At 49.7% G+C, this 18,800-nt stretch overlaps 1 protein-coding gene across 1 annotated transcript in view; it reads left to right on the forward strand.

The window, feature by feature from the left end:
* The window catches only part of LOC127911261 (calcium uniporter protein, mitochondrial-like), a 142,187-nt gene that overhangs the window by 61,114 nt on the left and 62,273 nt on the right, over positions 1 to 18,800 (forward strand). Inside the window, exon 2 of the mRNA XM_052477426.1 lies at positions 11,293 to 11,391. Coding sequence (XP_052333386.1) covers positions 11,293 to 11,391 — 99 coding nt within the window. The remainder of the gene's footprint in view (positions 1 to 11,292; positions 11,392 to 18,800) is intronic.

An 18,800-nucleotide genomic window follows, 5' to 3' on the forward strand; every position in this document is an offset into this window, starting at 1 on the left:
ACCAATCAGAAGGGTTTTAGACTTTGTTTGCGTTCGTCAGGCAGGTACTCCGGACGGAGAACCCCACGGGCCCTGGCTAAAGAGCCAGACTCGGAGGAGAAACCCACGGGCCCTGGCTAAGGAGCCAGACTCGGAGGAGAACCCCACGGGCCCTGGCTAAGGAGCCAGACTCGGAGGAGAACCCCACGGGCCCTGGCTAAAGAGCCAGACTCGGAGGAGAACCCCACGGGCCCTGGCTAAAGAGCCAGACTCGGAGGAGAAACCCACGGGCCCTGGCTAAAGAGCCAGACTCGGAGGAGAAACCCACGGGCCCTGGCTAAGGAGCCAGACTCGGAGGAGAACCCCACGGGCCCTGGCTAAGGAGCCAGACTCGGAGGAGAACCCCACGGGCCCTGGCTAAAGAGCCAGACTCGGAGGAGAACCCCACGGGCCCTGGCTAAGGAGCCAGACTCGGAGGAGAACCCCACGGGCCCTGGCTAAGGAGCCAGACTCGGAGGAGAACCCCACGGGCCCTGGCTAAAGAGCCAGACTCGGAGGAGAACCCCACGGGCCCTGGCTAAGGAGCCAGACTCGGAGGAGAACCCCACGGGCCCTGGCTAAAGAGCCAGACTCGGAGGAGAACCCCACGGGCCCTGGCTAAGGAGCCAGACTCGGAGGAGAACCCCACGGGCCCTGGCTAAGGAGGCTGACTCTGAGGAGAACCCCACGGGCCCTGGCTAAAGAGCCAGACTCGGAGGAGAACCCCACGGGCCCTGGCTAAAGAGCCAGACTCGGAGGAGAACCCCACGGGCCCTGGCTAAGGAGCCAGACTCGGAGGAGAACCCCACGGGCCCTGGCTAAAGAGCCAGACTCGGAGGAGAACCCCACGGGCCCTGGCTAAGGAGCCAGACTCGGAGGAGAACCCCACGGGCCCTGGCTAAGGAGGCTGACTCTGAGGAGAACCCCACGGGCCCTGGCTAAAGAGCCAGACTCTGAGGAGAACCCCACGGGCCCTGGCTAAGGAGCCAGACTCGGAGGAGAACCCCACGGGCCCTGGCTAAGGAGCCAGACTGGAGGAGAACCCCACGGGCCCTGGCTAAGGAGGCTGACTCTGAGGAGAACCCCACGGGCCCTGGCTAAAGAGCCAGACTGGCGGGAGAACCCCACGGGCCTGGCTGTGCCAGACTGCTGGGCTGTGGCCAGACTGGGCTGTGGCTGGAGCCAGACTGGAGAACCCCACGGGCCCTGGCTGGAGCCAGACTGGTGGAGAACCAACTGTGGGCGTGGGGAGCTGGAGTTTGGGCTGGCGTTGCTCTGCTGTGGTGCTGCTGTGGTGGGCTGTGGTGGGCTGTGGTGGGCTGTGGTGCTGCTGTGGTGGGCTGTGGTGGGCTGTGGTGGGCTGTGGTGCTGCTGTGGTGGGCTGTGGTGGGCTGTGGTGGGCTGTGGTGCTGCTGTGGTGGGCTGTGGTGGGCTGGGGTGGGGTGTGGTGCTGCTGTGGTGGGCTGTGGTGGGCTGTGGTGCTGCTGTGGTGGGCTGTGGTGGGCTGTGGTGGGCTGTGGTGCTGCTGTGGTGGGCTGTGGTGGGCTGTGGTGCTGCTGTGGTGGGCTGTGGTGCTGCTGTGGTGGGCTGTGGTGGGCTGTGGTGCTGCTGTGGTGGGCTGTGGTGCTGCTGTGGTGCTGCTGTGGTGGGCTGTGGTGCTGCTGTGGTGGGCTGTGGTGGGCTGTGGTGCTGCTGTGGTGGGCTGTGGTGCTGCTGTGGTGGGCTGTGGTGCTGCTGTGGTGGGCTGTGGTGGGCTGTGGTGCTGCTGTGGTGGGCTGTGGTGCTGCTGTGGTGGGCTGTGGTGGGCTGTGGTGCAGCCCAATCTCCTGTCCTGTCTCACTGCAGACCTGCTGGTGCTGCCCAGCTCTCTCTCTCTTTGGCGGTCATGATGAATAGCTGAGGATAAGAAAATGGGGGAAATCTTTCACTGTGTGCGTTAGCGTGTGTGTGTGATGTAGCATAGTGTGTGTGCGTGTGCGTGTGCGTGTGTGTGTGTGTGTGTGAGGTAGCATAGTGTGTGTGCGTGTGTGTGTGTGTGTGTGTGAGGTCGCATAGTGTATGTGCGTGTGCGTGTGTGTGTGTGTGTGTGTGTGTGAGGTAGCATAGTGTGTGTGCGTGTGTGTGTGAGGTCGCATAGTGTGTGTGTGCGTGTGCGTGTGCATGTGCGTGTGTGTGTGTGCGAGGTAGCATAGTGTGTGTGTGCATGTGCGTGTGTGTGTGTGTGAGGTAGCATAGTGTGTGGGCGATAGGTGACTGAAATGTCATGTCACTCTCTCTCCTCTATTCTTCTCTCTCTGTCTAAAATAGTATTTTTAGTTTTTCCTCTGGACTTAATAAAATAACTTTAGTGATTTCTTCAAATAATGAATCTCCTGGTGAGTTATATATATATGTTTTCAATGGAGGAGGAAGTGCATCTCTCTTATATTAATCTCTCTCTCTCTCTCTCTCTCTCTCTCTCTCTCTCTCTCTCTCTCTCTCTCTCTCTCTCTCTCTCTCTCTCTCTCTCTCTCTCTCTCTCTCTCTCTCTCTCTACTCTCTACTCTCTCTCTCTACTTTCTCTCTCTCTCTCCTCTCTACTTTATCTCTCCTCTCTACTGTCTCTCTCTCTCTCTCTCTCTCTCCCTCTCCTTTTAACTATGCCGCTCTGTACCATCACTCACTCATATATCTTTATGTACATATTATTTATCCCTTTACACTTGTGTGTGTATAAGGTAGTAGTTTTGGAATTGTTAGTTAGATTACTTGTTGGTTATTACTGCATTGTCGGAACTAGAAGCACAAGCATTTCGCTACACTCGCATTAACATCTGCTAACCATGTGTATGTGACAAATACAATTTGATTTGATTTGATCTCCCTCTAGTTTCTCTCCTCTCCCTTCTCTCTCTCTCTCCTCTCTGTGGCCTGAGAGATTGCCCGCAGCCTCCCATCTCCTTCCCCCTCCTCCCCCTGTTCCCCTTGGGATACAAACATCTCTGACTGGTAGGGCAAGTGAAGGGAGGGAAAGAGTGGGAGAAGGAGAGAGAGAGATGAAGGGCTCATCTACTAGTGCACCAGGTTACCCATAGGGCTCTGGTCTAAACTAGTGCACCACGTTACCCATAGGGCTCTGGTCTAAACTAGTGCACTACGTTACCCATGGGCCTCTGGTCTAAACTAGTGCACTACGTTACCCATAGGGCTCTGGTCTAAACTAGTGCACTACGTTACCATCATCTCGTCATTATACTGTCAGACACTATGATGTGATACATGATACAGACATCATCTAGTCATATCTTGAAGGTGATGGAAGCAGGGAGAACAGGCTGTGTCTCCACATTGACTCTGTACTGGTACCCTCTGTATATAGCCTCCACATTGACTCTGTACAGGGACCCCCTGTATATAGCCTCCATATTGACTCTGTACCGGTACCCCCTGTATATAGCCTCCACATTGACTCTGTACCGGTACCCCCTGTATATAGTCTCCACATTGATTCTGTACCTGGTACCCCCTGTATATAGTCTCCACATTGACTCTGTACCGGTACCCCCTGTATATAGCCTCCACATTGACTCTGTACCGGTACCCCCTGTATATAGCCTCCACATTGACTCTGTACCGGTACCCCTGTATATAGCCTCCACATTGACTCTGTACTGGTACCTCCTGTATATAGCCTCCACATTGACTCTGTACCGGTACCCCTGTATATAGCCTCCACATTGACTCTGTACCGGTACCCCTGTATATAGCCTCCACATTGACTATGTACCGGTACACCCTGTATATAGCCTCCACATTGACTCTGTACCGGTACACCCTGTATATAGCCTCCACATTGACTCTGTACCGGTACCCCTGTATATAGCCTCCACATTGACTCTGTACCGGTACCCCTGTATATAGCCTCCACATTGACTCTGTACCGGTACCCCTGTATATAGCCTCCACATTGACTCTGTACCGGTACCCCTGTATATAGCCTCCACATTGACTCTGTACCGGTACCCCTGTATATAGCCTCCACATTGACTCTGTACCGGTACCCCTGTATATAGCCTCCACATTGACTCTGTACTGGTACCTCCTGTATATAGCCTCCACATTGACTCTGTACCGGTACCCCTGTATATAGCCTCCACATTGACTCTGTACCGGTACCCCCTGTATATAGCCTCCACATTGACTATGTACCGGTACACCCTGTATATAGCCTCCACATTGACTCTGTACCGGTACCCCTGTATATAGCCTCCACATTGACTCTGTACCGGTACCCCTGTATATAGCCTCCACATTGACTCTGTACTGGTACCTCCTGTATATAGCCTCCACATTGACTCTGTACCGGTATAGCCTCCACATTGACTCTGTACCAGTACCCCTGTATATAGCCTCCACATTGACTCTGTACCGGTACCCCTGTATATAGCCTCCACATTGACTCTGTACCGGTACCCCTGTATATAGCCTCCACATTGACTCTGTACTGGTACCCCTGTATATAGCCTCCACATTGACTCTGTACCGGTACCCCTGTATATAGCCTCCACATTGACTCTGTACCGGTACCCCCTGTATATAGCCTCCACATTGACTCTGTACCGGTACCCCTGTATATAGCCTCCACATTGACTCTGTACCGGTACCCCTGTATATAGCCTCCACATTGACTCTGTACCGGTACCCCTGTATATAGCCTCCACATTGACTCTGTACCGGTACCCCCTGTATATAGCCTCCACATTGACTCTGTACCGGTACCCCCTGTATATAGCCTCCACATTGACTATGTACCGGTACACCCTGTATATAGCCTCCACATTGACTCTGTACCGGTACCCCTGTATATAGCCTCCACATTGACTCTGTACCGGTACCCCCTGTATATAGCCTCCACATTGACTCTGTACCGGTACCCCTGTATATAGCCTCCACATTGACTCTGTACCAGTACCCCTGTATATAGCCTCCACATTGACTCTGTACCGGTACCCCCTGTATATAGCCTCCACATTGACTCTGTACCGGTACCCCTGTATATAGCCTCCACATTGACTCTGTACCGTACCCCTGTATATAGCCTCCACATTGACTCTGTACTGGTACCTCCTGTATATAGCCTCCACATTGACTCTGTACCGGTACCCCTGTATATAGCCTCCACATTGACTCTGTACCGGTACCCCTGTATATAGCCTCCACATTGACTATGTACCGGTACACCCTGTATATAGCCTCCACATTGACTCTGTACCGGTACCCCTGTATATAGCCTCCACATTGACTCTGTACCGGTACCCCTGTATATAGCCTCCACATTGACTCTGTACTGGTACCTCCTGTATATAGCCTCCACATTGACTCTGTACCGGTACCCCCTGTATATAGCCTCCACATTGACTCTGTACCAGTACCCCTGTATATAGCCTCCACATTGACTCTGTACCGGTACCCCTGTATATAGCCTCCACATTGACTCTGTACCGGTACCCCCTGTATATAGCCTCCACATTGACTCTGTACTGGTACCCCTGTATATAGCCTCCACATTGACTCTGTACCGTACCCCTGTATATAGCCTCCACATTGACTCTGTACCGGTACCCCTGTATATAGCCTCCACATTGACTCTGTACCGGTACCCCTGTATATAGCCTCCACATTGACTCTGTACCGGTACCCCTGTATATAGCCTCCACATTGACTCTGTACCGGTACCCCTGTATATAGCCTCCACATTGACTCTGTACCGGTACCCCCTGTATATAGCCTCCACATTGACTCTGTACCGGTACCCCCTGTATATAACCTCCACATTGACTCTGTACCGGTACCCCTGTATATAGCCTCCACATTGACTCTGTACCGGTACCCCTGTATATAGCCTCCACATTGACTCTGTACCGGACCCCTGTATATAGCCTCCACATTGACTCTGTACCGGTACCCCTGTATATAGCCTCCACATTGACTCTGTACCGGTACCCCTGTATATAGTCTCCACATTGACTCTGTACCGGTACCCCTGTATATAGTCTCCACATTGACTCTGTACCGGTACCCCCTGTATATAGCCTCCACATTGACACTGTACCGGTACCCCCTGTATATAGCCTCCACATTGACTCTGTACCGTAATACCCTGTATATAGCCTCCACATTGACTCTGTACCGTAATACCCTGTATATAGTCTCCACATTGACTCTGTACCGGTACCCCCTGTATATAGCCTCCACATTGACTCTGTACCGTAATACCCTGTATATAGCCTCCACATTGACTCTGTACCATAATACCCTGTATATAGTCTCCACATTGACTCTGTACCGGTACCCCCTGTATATAGCCTCCACATTGACTCTGTACCGGTACCCCCTGTATATAGCCTCCACATTGACTCTGTACCGTAATACCCTGTATATAGCCTCCACATTGACTCTGTACCGTAATACCCTGTATATAGCCTCATTATTGTTATTTTCTGCTGCTCTTGAATTAATTGTTACTTTTATTTGTAACTTAAGAATATATATATATTTTTGAAACTGCATTGTTGGTTAAGGGCTTGTCAGTCAGCATTTCACTGTAAGGTCTGTTGTATTTGGCGCATGTGACAAATACAATTGGATTTGATTTGATTCCATTATGAGAAGTGACCAGTGATTCCATGTCTATAGGACCAGTGATTCCATGTCTATAGGGCCAGTGATTCCATGTCTATAGGACCAGTGATTCCATGTCTATAGGACCAGTGATTCCATGTCTATAGGACCAGTGATTCCATGTCTATAGGACCAGTGATTCCATGTCTATAGGACCAGTGATTCCATGTCTATAGGACCAGTGATTCCATGTGTATAGGACCAGTGATTCCATGTCTATAGGACCAGTGATTACATGTCTATAGGACCAGTGATTCCATGTCTATAGGGCCAGTGATTCCATGTCTATAGGGCCAGTGATTCCATGTCTATAGGGCCAGTGATTCCATTATGAGAAGTGACCAGTGATTCCATGTCTATAGGACCAGTGATTCCATGTCTATAGGGCCAGTGATTCCATGTGTATAGGACCAGTGATTCCATGTGTATAGGACCAGTGATTCCATGTCTATAGGACCAGTGATTCCATGTCTATAGGGCCAGTGATTCCATGTGTATAGGACCAGTGATTCCATGTGTATAGGACCAGTGATTCCATGTCTATAGGACCAGTGATTCCATGTCTATAGGGCCAGTGATTCCATGTCTATAGGGCCAGTGATTCCATGTCTATAGGGCCAGTGATTCCATGTCTATAGGGCCAGTGATTCCATGTCTATAGGACCAGTGATTCCATGTCTATAGGACCAGTGATTCCATGTCTATAGGACCAGTGATTCCACGTCTATTGGGCCAGTGATTCCACGTCTATTGGGCCAGTGATTCCACGTCTATTGGGCCAGTGATTCCATGTCTATAGGGCCAGTGATTCCATGTCTATTGGGCCAGTGATTCCATGTCTATAGGGCCAGTGATTCCATGTCTATAGGGCCAGTGATTCCATGTCTATAGGACCAGTGATTCCATGTCTATAGGGCCAGTGATTCCATGTCTATTGGGCCAGTGATTCCATGTCTATAGGGCCAGTGATTCCATGTCTATATGGCCAGTGATTCCATGTCTATAGGACCAGTGATTCCATGTCTATAGGGCCAGTGATTCCATGTCTATAGGGCCAGTGATTCCATGTCTATAGGGCCAGTGATTCCATGTCTATAGGGCCAGTGATTCCATTATGATAAGTGACCAGTGATTCCATGTCTATAGGGCCAGTGATTCCATGTCTATAGGACCAGTGATTCCATGTCTATAGGGCCAGTGATTCCATGTCTATAGGACCAGTGATTCCATGTGTATAGGACCAGTGATTCCATGTCTATAGGGCCAGTGATTCCATGTCTATAGGGCCAGTGATTCCATGTCTATAGGGCCAGTGATTCCATGTCTATAGGACCAGTGATTCCATGTCTATAGGGCCAGTGATTCCATGTCTATAGGGCCAGTGATTCCATGTCTATAGGGCCAGTGATTCCATTATGAGAAGTGACCAGTGATTCCATGTCTATAGGGCCAGTGATTCCATGTCTATAGGGCCAGTGATTCCATGTCTATAGGGCCAGTGATTCCATGTCTATAGGTGACCAGTGATTCCATGTCTATAGGGCCAGTGATTCCATGTCTATAGGGCCAGTGATTCCATGTCTATAGGGCCAGTGATTCCATGTCTATAGGGCCAGTGATTCCATGTCTATAGGGCCAGTGATTCCATGTCTATAGGGCCAGTGATTCCATGTCTATAGGGCCAGTGATTCCATGTCTATAGGGCCAGTGATTCCATGTCTATAGGGCCAGTGATTCCATGTCTATAGGGCCAGTGATTCCATGTCTATAGGGCCAGTGATTCCATGTCTATAGGGCCAGTGATTCCATGTCTATAGGGCCAGTGATTCCATGTCTATAGGGCCAGTGATTCCATGTCTATAGGACCAGTGATTCCATGTCTATAGGGCCAGTGATTCCATGTCTATAGGGCCAGTGATTCCATGTCTATAGGACCAGTGATTCCATGTCTATAGGACCAGTGATTCCATGTCTATAGGACCAGTGATTCCATGTCTATAGGGCCAGTGATTCCATGTCTATAGGGCCAGTGATTCCATGTCTATAGGGCCAGTGATTCCATGTCTATAGGGCCAGTGATTCCATGTCTATAGGGCCAGTGATTCCATGTCTATAGGGCCAGTGATTCCATGTCTATAGGGCCAGTGATTCCATGTCTATAGGGCCAGTGATTCCATGTCTATAGGGCCAGTGATTCCATGTCTATAGGGCCAGTGATTCCATGTCTATAGGGCCAGTGATTCCATGTCTATAGGGCCAGTGATTCCATGTCTATAGGGCCAGTGATTCCATGTCTATAGGGCCAGTGATTCCATGTCTATAGGGCCAGTGATTCCATGTCTATAGGGCCAGTGATTCCATGTCTATAGGGCCAGTGATTCCATGTCTATAGGGCCAGTGATTCCATGTCTATAGGGCCAGTGATTCCATGTCTATAGGGCCAGTGATTCCATGTCTATAGGGCCAGTGATTCCATGTCTATAGGACCAGTGATTCCATGTCTATAGGACCAGTGATTCCATGTCTATAGGGCCAGTGATTCCATGTCTATAGGGCCAGTGATTCCATGTCTATAGGACCAGTGATTCCATGTCTATAGGACCAGTGATTCCATGTCTATAGGACCAGTGATTCCATGTCTATAGGGCCAGTGATTCCATGTGTATAGGGCCAGTGATTCCATGTGTATAGGGCCAGTGATTCCATGTCTATAGGGCCAGTGATTCCATGTCTATAGGGCCAGTAATTCCATGTCTATAGGGCCAGTGATTCCATGTCTATAGGGCCAGTGATTTCATGTCTATAGGGCCAGTGATTCCATGTCTATAGGGCCAGTGATTCCATGTCTATAGGGCCAGTGATTTCATGTCTATAGGGCCAGTGATTCCATGTCTATAGGACCAGTGATTCCATGTCTATAGGACCAGTGATTTCATGTCTATAGGACCAGTGATTCCTTGTGTATAGGACCAGTGATTCCATGTCTATAGGACCAGTGATTTCATGTCTATAGGGCCAGTGATTCCTTGTGTATAGGGCATGCATTCATTTGGCGTAATCTGTATCCTTTTAGGTGGCTGCAGTTCAGTGTTGTGGCACTGTAATGTTGCCCAATCAGAGGGCTGTAAGAAAACACAAAAGGATCATTAAAGATATGGGACAAAAGGCAGGAATACAGCTGGTGAGGGGTTAATATAGGGGTTAATATAGGGGTTAATATAGGGGTTAATATAGGAGTTAATATAGGGGTTAATATAGGGGTTAATATAGGGGTTAATATAGCCCCCGTCCCTGTTGTAGTCGTGAGGGGTTAATATAGCCCCCATCCCTGTTGTAGTCATGAGGGGTTAATATAGGGGTTAATATAGGGGTTAATATAGGGGTTAATATAGGTGTTAATATAGGGGTTAATATAGGGGTTAATATAGGGGATAATATAGGGGTTAATATAGGGGTTAATATAGCCCCCGTTCCTGTTGTAGTCGTGAGGGGTTAATATAGGGGTTAATATAGGGGTTAATATAGCCCCCGTTCCTGTTGTAGTCGTGAGGGGTTAATATAGGGGTTAATATAGGGGTTAATATAGCCCCCATCCCTGTTGTAGTCGTGAGGGGTTAATATAGGGGTTAATATAGGGGTTAATATAGGGGTTAATATAGGGGTTAATATAGCCCCCGTTCCTGTTGTAGTCCTGAGGTTTGAGGGATACTAATTTGATATCTGCATCTTTCAGCCACATCCTGTTTGCTAGCAGCTCAGAGAGAGATTAGCTGTTTAATGTTTGAGGTATACTAATTGATTTCTGCATCTTTCAGCTCAGAGAGAGATTAGATGTTTAATGTTTGAGGTATACTAATTGATTTCTGCATCTTTCAGCTCAGAGAGAGATTAGCTGTTTAAAGTTTGAGGTATACTAATTGATTTCTGCATCTTTCAGCTCAGAGAGAGATTAGCTGTTTAATGTTTGAGGTATACTAATTGATTTCTGCATCTTTCAGCTCAAGAGAGATTAGATGTTTAAAGTTTGAGGTATACTAATTGATTTCTGGATGGAAAATATTTATTTTTTATTCTGACTGTTCTGACGATTCTGACGGTTCTGTCACGGTTCTGACGGTTCTGTCACGGTTCTGACGGTTCTGTCACGGTTCTGACTGTTCCGACGGTTCTGACGGTTCTGTCACGGTTCTGACTGTTCCGACGGTTCTGACGGTTCTGACGGTTCTGACGGTTCTGTCACGGTTCTGACGGTTCTGACGGTTCTGACGGTTCTGTCACGGTTCTGACGGTTCTGACGGTTCTGTCACGGTTCTGTCACAGTTCTGACGGTTCTGTCACGGTTCTGTCACGGTTCTGTCACGGTTCTGTCACGGTTCTGACGGTTCTGGTTCTGTCACGGTTCTGTCACGGTTCTGTCACGGTTCTGTCACGGTTCTGACGGTTCTGTCACGGTTCTGACGGTTCTGTCACGGTTCTGTCACGGTTCTGACGGTTCTGACGGTTCTGTCACGGTTCTGACGGTTCTGACGGTTCTGTCACGGTTCTGACGGTTCTGTCACGGTTCTGACGGTTCTGTCACCGTTCTCACTGTTGTTCTCTCCTCTCCCCCATCAGGACCAGCCTGTCAGGAGAACACATGTCCTGCGATCATCCTCCCGCTCTGCACTGTTCACCCAGCCTCCTACCAGCCTCTCAACCACCCTCTCAACCCAGGTTAGTACTGCTGTGTGTGGGTGGGTGTGTGTGCAGATGGAGGACTGGGGAGAGTGGGTTGTGTGTTTCTAAGAGGGATGGGGTGGGTTGTGTTTCTCAGAGGTGTGGGGTGGGTTGTGTGTTTCTAAGAGGGATGGGGTGGGTTGTGTGTTTCTAAGAGGGGTCGGTTGTGTGTTTCTAAGAGGGGTCGGTTGTGTGTTTCTAAGAGTGATGGGGTGGGTTGTGTTTCTCAGAGGTGTGGGGTGGGTTGTGTGTTTCTATTAGGGATGGGGTGGGTTGTGTGTTTCTAAGAGGGATGGGGTGGGTTGTGTTTCTCAGAGGTGTGGGGTGGTTTGTGTGTTTCTAAGAGGGATAGGGTGGGTTGTGTGTTTCTAAGAGGGGTGGGGTGGGTTGTGTGTTTCTAAGAGGGATGGGGCGGGTTGTGTGTTTCTAAGAGGGATGGGTTGTGTTTCTCAGAGGTGTGGGGTGGGTTGTGTGTTTCTAAGAGGGATGGGGTGGGTTGTGTGTTTCTAAGAGGGGTGTGGTGGGTTGTGTGTTTCTATTAGGGATGGGGTGGGTTGTGTGTTTCTAAGAGGGATGGGGTGGGTTGTGTGTTTCTAAGAGGGATGGGGTTGGTTGTGTTTCTCAGAGGTGTGGGATGGGTTGTGTGTTTCTAAGAGGGATAGGGTGGGTTGTGTGTTTCTAAGAGGGATGGGGTGGGTTGTGTGTTTCTAAGAGGGATGGGTTGGGTTGTGTGCTTCTAAGAGGGTTGGGTTGGGTTGTGTGTTTCTAAGAGGTGTGGGGTGGGTTGTGTGTTTCTAAGAGGGATGGGGTTGGTTGTGTTTCTCAGAGGTGTGGGATGGGTTGTGTGTTTCTAAGAGGGGTGGGGTGGGTTGTGTGTTTCTAAGAGGGATGGGGTTGGTTGTGTTTCTCAGAGGTGTGGGATGGGTTGTGTGTTTCTAAGAGGGGTGGGGTGGGTTGTGTGTTTCTAAGAGGGATGGGGTTGGTTGTGTTTCTCAGAGGTGTGGGTTGGGTTGTGTGTTTCTAAGAGCGGTGGGGTGGGTTGTGTGTTTCTAAGAGGGATGGGGTGGGTTGTGTGTTTCTAAGAGGGGTGGGTTGGGTTGTGTGTTTCTAAGAGGGATGGGGTGGATTGCACCAATATGGATGAACTCTTAAACTGAGTTAAATTTAAAGTTGAATCTATAAATCTTGTTCCAACAACCTTTAAACCTTAAATTTAAATCGTAGTTAAATTGAATCCTTCATCTAAACAAAGTTTACGTTTGACTTAAAACCAAGATCAAATCTTGTTGTAAATTCTAATGTAAATGTAGTTTGGGGATTAAATCTAAACTGCCACTGGAGGAGGTTAAAGTTCATCAGATGTCTGTGTATGTGCTTTATATTTTTAGTGTGATTTAAACATTTCAGCTCTTGTGGTTTATCATGTAAAACTCAACTAGCCGGCTCATTTATTTGACCCAAAATTAAATGAATTAGATACGTTAGATGAGGTGAAAACTATCTTTGCTGTCTAGCGGTGACCAGGCCTGGATAGAACGAGAACATATCGCTATGGTGAACCCATTATGACACGTGTAACTAACCATACACAAGAACATATCGCTATGGTGAACCCATTATGACACGTGTAACTAACCATACACGAGAACATATCGCTATGGTGAACCCATTATGACACGTGTAACTAACCATACACAAGAACATATCGCTATGGTGAACCCATTATGCCACGTGTAACTAACCATACACAAGAACATATCGCTATGGTGAACCCATTATGACACGTGTAACTAACCATACACTAGTGATTTAACCTTAGATTAAAAGATACAACTCTGATTTTAATCCTAAACCTAGATTTTACAGTCGAGATTACGTCTAATCTAAGATTCATTTAAACTAGGGGTTCCCAAAAAATGTTGGCCCCCCCGACCCCATTTTGAGATCCGAAAATGATTACGAGCCCAACCATGTGGAAAAACGATTATGTAATTGACAGTTAATGTTTATATATGTTTTTTATTGGGATCTATTACAGTCAATTAAAAAACATTCTAACAGTATTTCTGAATGTCTGCTCAACTCACCATCACATATTTTTAATGTGGGGCTATGACAGTAAATTGCTAATTAGTCTGACTAGAAATTATCTCCCCAACCACTAATGAGATGGGGTTGCTTGATTCATGTCGCTGTCTCACTGTTTCCCTCCCAACTCCTGTCTCACTGGGATGCTGTCACATGCCAACCTGGATCCCTCCTAGACTATTTGGTTTTATCCCTCCCAGACTCCTGTCTCACTGATCCCTCCCAGACTCCTGTCTCACTGTGATCCCTCCTCAGCGCCTCACTGTTCAGATATGAGCTGGTCAATCCCTCCCAGGGTATCCAGACTCCTGAGTTTCCTATGTTCCATCCCTTTAGACTCCTGTCTCACTGTTCCATCCCTCCTAGACTCCTGTCTCACTGTTCCATCCTCACTCCATCCCTCCCAGACTCCTGTCTCACTGTTCCATCCCTCACCCTTAGACTCCTGTCTCACTGTGCCATCCCTCCCAGACTCCTGTCTCACTGTTCCATCCCTCCTAGACTCCTGTCTCACTGTTCCATCCCTCCTAGACTCCTGTCTCACTGTTCCATCCCTCCTAGACTCCTGTCTCACTGTTCCATCCCTCCTAGACTCCTGTCTCACTGTTCCATCCCTCCCAGACTCCTGTCTCACTGTTCCATCCCTCCTAGACTCCTGTCTCACTGTGCCATCCCTCCTAGACTCCTGTCTCACTGTTCCATCCCTCCTAGACTCCTGTCTCACTGTTCCATCCCTCCTGTGCCATCCCTCCCAGACTCCTGTCTCACTGTGCCATCCCTCCCAGACTCTCACTGTCCATCCCTCCTAGACTCCTGTCTCACTGTGCCATCCCCTCCCTGTCTCACTGACTCCTGTCTCACTGTTCCATCCCTCCTAGACTCCTCACTGTCCATCCCTCCCAGACTGTCTCCATCCCTCCCAGACTCCTGTCTCAGATCCCTCCTGACTCCTCTCACTGTGCCATCCCTCCTAGACTCCTGTCTCACTGTTCCATCCCTCCTCAGACTCCTAGACCTGTCTCACTGTTCCATCCCTCCCAGACTCCTGTCTCACTGTGCCATCCCTCCCAGACTCCTGTCTCACTGTTCCATCCCTCCTAGACTCCTGTCTCACTGTGCCATCCCTCCTAGACTCCTGTCTCACTGTTCCATCCTCACTGTTCCATCCTCCTAGACTCCTGTCTCACTGTTCCATCCAGACTCCTGTCTCACTGTGCCATCCCTCCCAGACTCCTGTCTCACTGTCCCTCCAGACTCCTCACTCCATCCCTCCTAGACTCCTGTCTCACTGTTCCATCCCTCCTAGACTCCTGTCTCACTGTTCCATCCCTCCTAGACTCCTGTCTCACTGTTCCATCCCTCCCAGACTCCTGTCTCACTGTCCCATCCCTCCTAGACTCCTGTCTCACTGTTCCATCCCTCCTAGACTCCTGTCTCACTGTTCCATCCCTCCTAGACTCCTGTCTCACTGTTCCATCCCTCCTGTCTCACTGAGACTCCTGTCTCACTGTTCCATCCCTCCTAGACTCCTGTCCATCCATCCCTCCTAGACTCCTGTCTCACTGTCTCCATCCCTCCCAGACTCCTGTCTCACTGTGCCATCCCCCCAGACTCCTGTCTCACTGTTCCATCCCTCCTAGACTCCTGTCTCACTGTGCCATCCCTCCTAGACTCCTGTCTCACTGTTCCATCCCTCCTAGACTCCTGTCTCACTGTTCCATCCCTCCTAGACTCCTGTCTCACCGTGCCATCCCTCCTAGACTCCTGTCTCACCCTACAATCCCTCCTAGACTCCTGTCTCACTGTTCCATCCCTCCTAGACTCCTGTCTCACTGTGCCATCCCTCCCAGACTCCCAGACTGATGTTACAAAATGCTGTACAGAAACCCAGCCTAAAACCCCAAACAGCAAGCAATGCAGGTGTAGAAGCACGGTGGCTAGGAAAAACTCCCTAGAAAGGCCAGAACCGAGGAAGAAACCTAAGAGAGAAACCAGGCTATGTGGGGTGGCCAGTCCTCTTCTGGCTGTGCCGGGTGGAGATTATAACAGAACATGGTCAAGATGTTCAAATGTTCATAAATTACCAGCAGGGTCAAATAATAATTATCACAGTTGTTGTAGAGGGTGCAGCAAGTCAGCACCTCAGGAGTAAATGTCAATTGGCTTTTCATAGCCGATCATTAAGAGTATCTCTACCGCTCCTGCTGTCTCTAGAGAGTTGAAAATAGCAGGTCTGGGACAGGTAGCATGTCCGGTGAACAGGTCAGGGTTCCATAGCTGCAGGCAGAACAGTTGAAACTGGAGCAGCAGCACGGCCAGGTGGACTGGGGACAGCAAGGAGTCATCATGCCAGGTAGTCCTGAGGCATGGTCCTAGGGCTCAGGTCCTCAGAGAGAGAAAGAAATAGAGAATTAGAGAACGCACACAGGACACCGGATAAGACAGGAGAAGTACTCCCAGATATAACAGACTGATAGGATATAACCCCACCCACTTTGCCAAAGCACAGCCCCCACACCACTAGAGGGATAACTTCAACCACCAACTTACCATCCTGAGGCAAGGCTGAGTATAGCCCACAAAGATCTCCGCCACGGCACAACCCAAGGGGGGGACGCCAACCCAGACAGGAAGATCACATCAGTGACTCAACCCACTCAAGTGACGCACCCCTCCTAGGGACGGCATGGAAGAGCACCAGTAAGCCAGTGACTCAGCCCCCGTAATAGGGTTAGAGGCAGAGAATCCCATTGGAGAACCGGCCAGGCAGAGACAGCAAGGGCATTCTTGGAGCCTGGCTGGGTACCAACATCCTACAGAACATTGTCTGGTGTAATTTCAAAATTGTGACAAGTGAGCAGTGTCAAATACAAACATGTAGGAAGAGTCAGGGAAGGAGCAGAACAGATTTTTTAAAATGATTTCTTTTAGGCCTTTGTTGGCCGTTGGTGGTCCGTTGGTGGTCCTAGTTCACTGTTATCAGACAATGGTGTTGTTTTCACCATTTTGCAGCCGGTAATATATAAGTCTCTGCAATAGAGTGTGCTTTAGGTTTCATTTACATTTATAAGGTTAACCACATTACAATGATTGTGAGATACAAAGACGATATTATAATATCTAATTTGTAAAAAAAAAAAAAATGGGGGGGGGATTCTGGAAATTCTCCCGCGACTCCAGTATGACTCTCCTCTCCTGTGCAGCGAGCGAGAGAGAGACAGACTCCTTCTGTCTCTTATCTACTTCTCAGCAGCCGAGCTAGCTCTGGGATATCTCTCGTTGTAGACATCATCGATCTCTAGGCCTCCACAGCCAACTCCAGATGTATTAGTTCCTTTGGTAGTGTGTGTTGTGTGTCTGTGTGTGTGTGTGTGTGTGTGTGTGTGTGTGTGTGTGTGTGTGTGTGTGTGTGTGTGTGTGTGTGTGTGTGTGTGTGTGTGTGTGTGTGTGTGTGTGTGTGTGTGTGTGTGTGTGTGTGTGTGTGTGTGTGTGTGTGTGTGTGTGGATGAGTCCATTTATTAGATGCTGTCAGGGTGTTAGAATCATCCGCTGGTTGTTCCACGGTACCATCCCTCTATCAGCTGGTTGTTCCACGGGACCATCCCCTCTATCAGCTGGTTGTTCCACGGTACCATCCCTCTATCAGCTGGTTGTTCCACGGGACCATCCCCTCTATCAGCTGGTTGTTCCACGGTACCATCCCCTCTATCAGCTGGTTGTTCCACGGTACCATCCCCTCTATCAGCTGGTTGTTCCACGGTACCATCCCTCTATCAGCTGGTTGTTCCACAGGACCATCCCCTCTATCAGCTGGTTGTTCCACAGTACCATCCCCTCTATCAGCTGGTTGTTCCACGGTACCATCCCTCTATCAGCTGGTTGTTCCACGGTATCATCCCCTCTATCAGCTGGTTGTTCCACGGTACCATCCCCTCTATCAGCTGGTTGTTCCACGGTACCATCCCTCTATCAGCTGGTTGTTCCACGGTACCATCCCCTCTATCAGCTGGTTGTTCCACGGTACCATCCCCTCTATCAGCTGGTTGTTCCACGGTACCATCCCCTCTATCAGCAGGTTGTTCCACGGTATCATCCCCTCTATCAGCTGGTTGTTCCACGGTACCATCCCCTCTATCAGCTGGTTGTTCCACGGTACCATCCCCTCTATCAGCTGGTTGTTCCACGGTACCATCCCCTCTATCAGCTGGTTGTTCCACGGGACCATCCCCTCTATCAGCTGGTTGTTCCACAGTACCATCCCCTCTATCAGCTGGTTGTTCCACGGTACCATCCCTGTATCAGCTGGTTGTTCCACGGTATCATCCCCTCTATCAGCTGGTTGTTCCACGGTACCATCCCCTCTATCAGCTGGTTGTTCCACGGTACCATCCCTCTATCAGCTGGTTGTTCCACGGTACCATCCCCTCTATCAGCTGGTTGTTCCACGGTACCATCCCCTCTATCAGCTGGTTGTTCCACGGTACCATCCCCTCTATCAGCAGGTTGTTCCACGGTATCATCCCCTCTATCAGCTGGTTGTTCCACGGTACCATCCCTCTATCAGCTGGTTGTCCCACGGTACCATCCCCTCTATCAGCTGGTTGTCCCACGGTACCATCCCCTCTATCAGCTGGTTGTTCCACGGTACCATCCCCTCTATCAGCAGGTTGTTCCACGGTATCATCCCCTCTATCAGCTGGTTGTTCCACGGGACCATCCCCTCTATCAGCTGGTTGTTCCACGGTACCATCCCCTCTATCAGCTGGTTGTTCCACGGTACCATCCCCTCTATCAGCTGGTTGTTCCACGGGACCATCCCCTCTATCAGCTGGTTGTTCCACGGTACCATCCCCTCTATCAGCTGGTTGTTCCACGGTACCATCCCCTCTATCAGCTGGTTGTTCCACGGTACCATCCCCTCTATCAGCTGGTTGTTCCACGGTACCATCCCTCTATCAGCTGGTTGTCCCACGGTACCATCCCCTCTATCAGCTGGTTGTTCCACGGTACCATCCCCTCTATCAGCTGGTTGTTCCACGGTACCATCCCCTCTATCAGCAGGTTGTTCCACGGTATCATCCCCTCTATCAGCTGGTTGTTCCACGGTACCATCCCTTCTATCAGTTGGTTGTTCCACGGTACCATCCCCTCTATCAGCTGGTTGTTCCACGGTATCATCCCCTCTATCAGCTGGTTGTTCCACGGTACCATCCCCTCTATCAGCTGGTTGTTCCACGGTACCATCCCCTCTATCAGCTGGTTGTTCCACGGTACCATCCCCTCTATCAGCTGGTTGTTCCACGGTACCATCCCCTCTA

Source organism: Oncorhynchus keta, chromosome 24 (genome assembly GCF_023373465.1).
Source record: "Oncorhynchus keta strain PuntledgeMale-10-30-2019 chromosome 24, Oket_V2, whole genome shotgun sequence".
Classification (NCBI taxonomy): domain Eukaryota; kingdom Metazoa; phylum Chordata; class Actinopteri; order Salmoniformes; family Salmonidae; genus Oncorhynchus; species Oncorhynchus keta.